Source organism: Ranitomeya imitator, chromosome 1 (genome assembly GCF_032444005.1).
Source record: "Ranitomeya imitator isolate aRanImi1 chromosome 1, aRanImi1.pri, whole genome shotgun sequence".
In the NCBI taxonomy this organism is placed as follows: domain Eukaryota; kingdom Metazoa; phylum Chordata; class Amphibia; order Anura; family Dendrobatidae; genus Ranitomeya; species Ranitomeya imitator.
Window position 1 is genome coordinate 842,592,595 of NC_091282.1, and position 7,743 is coordinate 842,600,337.

The 7,743-nt window shown below is 45.2% G+C and overlaps 1 protein-coding gene across 1 annotated transcript; it reads left to right on the plus strand.

Moving 5' to 3' along the window:
* The first annotated feature begins 958 nt into the window (after positions 1-958).
* LOC138650983 (large ribosomal subunit protein eL36-like) lies at positions 959-3,778 on the plus strand. The gene is made up of 3 exons (XM_069740881.1): positions 959-1,077; positions 2,462-2,597; positions 3,656-3,778. The coding sequence occupies exons 1-3, from the start codon at positions 986-988 to the stop codon at positions 3,743-3,745; spliced, it is 318 nt and encodes a 105-aa protein (XP_069596982.1). The 5' UTR covers positions 959-985; the 3' UTR covers positions 3,746-3,778.
* Positions 3,779-7,743: the final 3,965 nt, after the last annotated feature.

Genomic DNA, 7,743 nt, shown 5'->3' on the forward strand with positions numbered 1-7,743 from the left:
TTATTTTTATATAGCGCTAACATATTCCGCAGCGCTTTACAGTTTGCACACATTATCATCACTGTCCCCGATGGGGCTCACAATCTAAATTCCCTATCAGTATTTCTTTGGAATGTGGGAGGAAACCGGAGAACCTGGAGGAAACCCACACAAACACGGGGAGAACATACAAACTCCTTGCAGATGTCCTTGGGATTAGAACCCAGGACTCCAGAGCTGCAGGGCTGCTGTACTATCCACTGCGTCACCGTGCTGTCCCATGAATGAAACCCCTATAGAAAAATCATGCTTGTAACGCTCAGTGTGCTAAAAGCCTGTCGGATGTGAATTAATGGAGTTGTCAGCTCTTAACATTTTAATACAAAATCTCAAGTGATGTAAGTTAATCATTTTCACCTATGGCCGTACTGGCTGCAGCAATCACTGTGGTGGTCACCTCAGTGGTTGTGTGCGACCACAGGGATGTTGCAGGGGATCAGTGAGGTTACCCATTCTTTATTCCATTGTGCTTTGAGTCAGATTCTGGAGGCTGAGCTGCCCTCTAATTACCAACTGTCACAGTGATGGTTGCAGAGCAGTGTGAATTGGAACATAACCCTTTAAATCGAATGCTATCATTCATCTGCAGAAATCTTGCATTGATTCGCAGCATTCCAGTCCATCATCTCACTGCTGGAAGGGAGCCCTGTAAATCTCCTTCCTTTTGATTAGCTAGGCTGATGCATCAACATTGTGGCATGACACACACGGCTAATCAAAGGAGGAGTTAAGAAAATTCACCGACCTCCTGTCCAGTGTTCAGATGACAGTCATGGTGAATGGGCTTGGAGTCCTGCAAATAGATTCTCCATCTCTAAATGCTTATTACATTTGTGTATTATATTTTTTTATACAACCAATATGTAGTTTTGTAGTGTGCTTATGTTCTGTACCACACTGAGAATTGCTTATGTGCTATATGTAAAATCTCTTCTCCATTTTCAGAATGGCTATCAGGTATCCTATGGCTGTGGGCCTTAATAAAGGCCATAAAGTAACTAAGAATATTGCAAGGATCAGACACTCCCGCAGGAGAGGGCTGAGTATAAGTTGAATAGATCCTTTGTTCACCAGCACATTGCAAATAATGCTGTAAAGGGTCTTGTCTAGTCATATTTTAGCATACTAATATTTTTTCAGTTCTGGAATGGCGCTTTAAATGTAAGTCCCCTTCCCCGGTCACCTTGCGGCCGCTTCACCTTTTACCAATGCTGCGTCGGTCCTGCAGCGCCAGCTTGTGCCTGGTCAAAAGTGAGAAGCTATATCACACACTCTCAATGCAAGTCTATGAGAGCCAGAAGAGGCTCATAAAGAGATGTATTAAAAAGTGACCTCTGTGCAGCTCCATGAAACACTGAAGTTGCCGGCAGGTCATTTTGTTTCCGGAGACTGACTGGAGCAATGTTGGAAAAGTGTAGGGCCGTGTGCCCACGATCCGGAAGTAGCAGCGCTATGGACGCAGCACATGTTGACTGTGTCCAAATCCCTACCATCTATTGAATGCAGGTGAATCCGCATGTGTTCACTGAATCGTGCGGATTCCACGCTTCCAATACATTCTATTGGTGACATTTCTGTTGTAAGATTAGAGTCTACATCTTCCTCCCGATATTAAAGGTGTTGTCCAACACTTTAACATTGGCCTATTAGAATGTCATCAATATGTGATCATCAATAAGTGATTGGTGGGGAGCGACATCCAGCATCTCCCCACCAATAAGCTTTTCCCAGTGTCGGCAGAGGCCGGAACTGCTCGGTTGACGGAATAGTGGCTGTGTACTGCATATCTGCCCCCTGTTGATTTCAATAAGTGACACATGCAATACCTGACTGTGGCCACTAATCAATCATAGCAGTTCTGGCCCCCACCAACACCGTGAACAGCTGATCTGCGGGAGTGTTGGGTTTTGCACCCCGATCAGACATTGATGACCCATGCTAGTGATAGGCCATCAATGTTAAAGTCCTGGGCAACCTCTAAGCTACAGGGACAGTTTTTTTCCACATAGCCATACTATTGACATGTTGTGCACAATTCCTACCTGTCTTGTACCTGCACACAGCGCATATGCCGTACATCTCCATTGGCCCCTATGTTTGCAGCAGTTGCCAACTATCATCTTGGTAACTTCTGAGCATTTGTATACAGTGGAATGTCTTCACTGCACGGGAAAGTGCATCCTGCTGTTCTTTCCTGTGCATGAAGCATAACAAAATGGTATATCAGACTGTATGGCATAATGTTAATCTACTGGTGTCTGCATGTGGTTGGCACTGCAGCTCAGTCCCATTTTAATTTGCTTGAGGCCCTTATATGTACTGCGAATGTTAGTCAAATGCTTGAAAGGCAAGGATTTATTAATGTAAGCTCTTATCACTGAGAACCATCATAAATACCATGTTCTGTAGTGTTTTTCTTGTAGCGCCTGACAAAGCACACCAAATTTGTTCGTGACATGATTCGTGAAGTTTGTGGCTTTGCTCCTTATGAGAGACGTGCCATGGAGTTGCTGAAGGTGTCCAAGGATAAAAGAGCTCTTAAGTTCATTAAGAAAAGGGTATGTGGTATGATCCATATTTTAGTTGACATGTGTGGTTGCATGTGGTGTTTTTGGAGGGAATTTACTAGTACTGGTTCATATATTAAGTGAGCTGGAGTATTTGCCTAATTTATTAAGAGACTTGCATCTCTCAATAAACTTTGATGGTCTAGTGCAGTGGTCCCCAACTCCAGGCCTCGAGGGCCGCCAACAGTGCAGGTTTTCAGGATTTCCTTAGTATTGCACAGGGGTTGGAATCATCACCTGTGCAGATGATCACATTACCACCGATGCAATACTAAAGAAATCCTGAAAACCTGCACTGTTGGCGGCCCTCGAGGCCTGGAGTTGGGGACCCCTGGTCTAGTGCCAGCAGGGCTGTGGAGACAGTAAGCCAAACCTCCAACTCCTCCATTTCTGTGTCTTCAGACTTTGACTCCACAGCACGGCCTCACTACTGAGCATGTACATAGTGCAGCACAGATTCATCTCCACAGCCCGGGTCACTACTGAGCATGTACATAGTGCAGCACAGATTCATCTCCACTAAAAGCCGAGATCCTTAGATCAGGAACAGAACAGACATTTATGGGACATTTCATAACTTTCCCAAATTCGTATGAAAACATTTACAGCAAATCCTGCACTGAACTACTGAACCCAATTTTATTTATTTTCGGAGTCGGTCCATTTTATACTGACACAACGACTCATCCGACTCCACGTCTCCAACTCCATAGCCCCCTGAGTGCCAGTAAGAGAAATTTACACTAGCTAAGCACTTTCGTAGGGGTTTTTAATAAAATTGACACTGCTGTAAAATGTGGTGAATTTGTCAGGATGTGAGACACCAGTCTTTCAACTTTTCAAAAGTGGTGTAAGGGGGCCAAATATTTTGCATCTGATAGTGGTATTTGGATACAGGATGTTGACTTGATAGCAGAACTGAGAATACATATTGATGGCTAACTTCTGCAGTGCAAACACCTGCTCTGAGCTGTATGAAGTAATGGCGCGGTACTTCATGTATGGATTTTAACAACACTATTGAGCCACCTTTCTCTTTGTTTTTTTAGATTGGAACTCACATTCAGGCCAAGAGAAAGAGAGAAGAACTCAGCAATGTGCTGGCTGCAATGAGAAAGGCTGCTGCCAAGAAAGATTAAGCTGTAAAAGTTCTGCCCAAATAAATATTTCCCCCCAAAAAAACACCTTTATCAGTGTTTGTTGTGCAACCAATTGGTGTGGTGTGCAGTTGTCTGATAAAAATGTATATCACTGGGGAAATAATTGAAACTTCCCATAGAAGCCAATCACACAACAGCTTTCATTTCTTGTAGTACTTTTGAAAAAGCAAGAGCTGAGACTGGTTGATTTGGGCAGTTTTTTTTTTTAGCTATCGTATTTTGCAGTTAATAAGAAGCATCGGATTATAAGACACACCCCAAATTTTGAGGAGAAAAATAGGGAACAAATTTTAATAAAAGGTGTAGCTGGCGGAGGCAAGAGTGGGGAGATGCTGCTGATCCCAAGCTAGGAGGAAGAGATGTTCAGAAGCACAACGCTGTTTTGTGGTGCGGGGACTCCAGTCGACATTTTGTGAAAGCCCAGAGCCCCCCGCACTTCCATGGTTTAAATTCTGGTGGACTCCAGGAAAATGGCCACCGTTGGCAGCGCATGCGCAAATGGAGGTCTCTGTGAGTGTGAGCCGAGTGTCGGTGCTCTGTACTCTGATCCTCTCTTGCATCAGAGAATTGTTGTACAGGTGCTCAGGAGTTGGAGAAATTAAATTCTGTATCTCCTTCATTGCCGGTGTCGACGGAAATCGTGCTACACTTGGGTGATATTCGAGTGCAGTGCGATGTTTGATGCGCACCCATAGACTTATATGGGTGGCTGTGATCTGATTTTCAGTGCATGCCGATTCAGCATGAGAAAATAATCGCTGATGTGAGCTGCCCCATATTTTTCATTTTGCAAAGTGCAATCCAATTTATTAATTTATTTTTTTAATCGGTTTGCATTTGTTCGATTACAACACAAGTGGAGTGCGAGCCCATACTGTAAGCCTTTGGGAGGGAGAATAGGGGTGTTCACTCAGTATACACATTGTGTTCAAGGTATAGGAGGCAGTATACAAAAGTAAGGACAGTGTGAGGACACAGTATGGGGGAGCCGTCTGAGGGACAGTGTGAGGGCACATTATGGATGTTTTATGGTGTGAAAAGGGGGGCACTCCATGGAGAGAGGGCAGCGTGTGAAGGTGTAATGAAGATGTGGACAGTGTGGAGGCCATAGTTCTTGTCGAGGTACATTGTGTAGTTGGAGCGCGTATAGGCCATAGTTGTTAAGGGGAAATGGTTTGACTGATATTATTCATCAGGAAAGCCAGTGTGGCTGCTGCCATAGTTAATGCAGAGAGATGGCGGTTATAGTAAATAAGGTGGACAGTGTGGGGGTCACTTTTTGGGCAGGGAGCTGTTATGATAGGTAATTCAGTACCACAATGGACATAGAGGTCAGAGCACATACAGTGACCTGACAATAACCCAAAAACAAAGAACGAGCTCTGAGACGTGGGAACTCTGCTGACCGCAATCCCTAATCCTCTCCAACCACACTAGAGGCAGCCGTGGATTGCGCCTAACGCTCCCTATGCAACTCGGCACAGCCTGAGAAACTAGCTAGCCTGAAGATAGAAAATAAGCCTACCTTGCCTCAGAGAAATACCCCAAAGGAAAAGGCAGCCCCCACATATAATGACTGTGAGTAAAGATGAAAAGACAAACGTAGAGATGAAATAGATTAAGCAAAGTGAGGCCCGACTTTCTGAACAGAGCGAGGATAGGAAAGGTAACTTTGCGGTCAACACAAAACCCTACAAAAGCCACGCAAAGGGGGCAAAAAGACCCTCCGTACCGAACTAACGGCACGGAGGTACACCCTCTGCGTCCCAGAGCTTCCAGCAAGCAGGAAAAAACAAATAGACAAGCTGGACAGAAAAAAACAGCAAACAAAATAGCAAAGCAGAACTTAGCTATGCAGAGCAGCAGGCCACAGGAACGATCCAGGAGGAAACAGGTCCAATACTAGAACATTGACTGGAGGCCAGGATCACAGCACTAGGTGGAGTTAAATAGAGCAGCACCTAACAACTTCACCACATCACCTGAGGAAGGAAACTCAGAAGCCGCAGTACCACTTTCCTCCACCAACGGAAGCTCACAGAGAGAATCAGCCGAAGCACCACTTGTGACCACAGGAGGGAGCTCTGCCACAGAATTCACAACAGGGAGCACAGTGAGGATCAGGTGCATGGCATAAGGCTTATTTACTACACAGCATGTGTGGATATTTAGGGGTAAATATAATGACATTGTTGGAATATGCTGAGGATGTCCAAAGTCTAAGGAGGCATTTATACTTGACATTGGCTCCCTTTAAATGACTGCCGACCGGTTATATGAAGCCAATCGGTTATATGAAGCCAATCGCCAGTCATTTAATAGACTGCAGACTTCTGAATCTCTATGTACGCTGTCCGAATTCTCCAGTACTGGTGGTGAGAGCTGTCAGTCATGTGAACGCAAGTATGTGATAATCATACTTCAGGACACATTTCGACTAGACGTGCACAGCCTCACTCAGTTCATTTGTATGACATGACAAACCTAGACAAACCTCAATCGCTAATCAGAGCTGGTCCTGCTGATCCTATTGTTGCTAGGTATCAGCCTATGATCGGGGCTCTTACAGCACCGATCGTAGACTGCGCATCAGTGTTTCAGGCAATCTGATTGCCAGAAACGCTGTCACTAGCTGTATGGTATTGAACAGCCAATCACAGCGATCGTGGGGGTTGGGGGGCAGAGTCAGTTTGCTGCAAGATAGCACCTGAACTTTAATGCTGGCACTGCGACTGCCGCATGAAGGATATGACTTATCCATACGTCCCAGGTCGGGCGAGGGTCTTTTGTGTCCTCTTGGATGAGTCGTCTCTGTGCTCTTGGGATAATTTTGGATGGTTGGCCACTCCTGTGAAGGTTCACCACTGGTCCATGTTTTCACCATTTGTCGATAATGGCTCACTGTGGTTCACTGTAGTCCCAAAGTTTTATACATCGTTTTATAACCTTTTCCATTCTGAAAGAGCTCAATTACCTTGTTTTTCTTATGTCAAGAATTTATTTGGATAGCAGCATGATGTCTAGCTTTTGAGCACGCTTGGTCGACTTCACTTTGTCAGGCAGGTCCTGCTTAAGTCATTGCTTGATTGAGAACAGGTGTGGCAGTAATCAGGCTTGGGTGTGGCTAAGGAATGTTTTAAGGGGGGGAAGGGTAACAAGTTAGGGACAAAGTTGTTAAGTACAAATTGGGGTTGGGTTATTAAAAAAAAATCCAAATCTGATGATCCACGGTGCACCATCAAATCCAATATCAACAAATAGAAAGGACATGGTACCACAACAAACCTGCTAAGAGAGGGCCACGAAGCAAAAATGTCAGCCCCTGCAAGGATGGCATTAATCAGAGAGGCAGCACAGACACCAAAAGTAGCCCTGAAGGATCTACAGAGCTCCTAAGCAGAGAATGAAGTATCTGTCCATACAACCACATTAAGCCATCCACTCCACAGAAGTGGACTTTATGGAAGAGTAGGCAGAAAGAAGCCCCTACTTACACACAATAATTGTATGGCTTGTTTTGAGTTTGCCAAAAGGCACGTGGGAGATTCCCCAAATGTATGTGGAGCGCCCGATAGGACCGTGGGGTTCTTAAAGGGGTGGTCACAGTGGCAGAGACCCAGTCTGTGGCCCTGGGCGTCCAGTAAAAAGGGGGTTAATGAAAATGGGAATAAAGTCTAATGTAGTTTGTTTGTGACGCCACCTGTGGTATTTGGCCATGGGTGGCTGATGGTTTTGCAGCTTAGATGGTATAGCTCCCCACAGGTAGAGCTTGGTCCCCAGGGCTCCCAGTGTAGCTGGTAAAAGGGATGGTTAACGGTGGAGTGTAGGAAAGAACTAGAGGACACAGAGTTGCAGTCTCTTTACCTTTTACTAATGCAGTTCAGGTACAGGTTACAGGTGGTCTTTGGAATCTGGGCAGCCTGGAAGCGATTGGGAATCCCCCTAGCCAGGTGGGGTTGGAAGCCTTCCTTACTGTG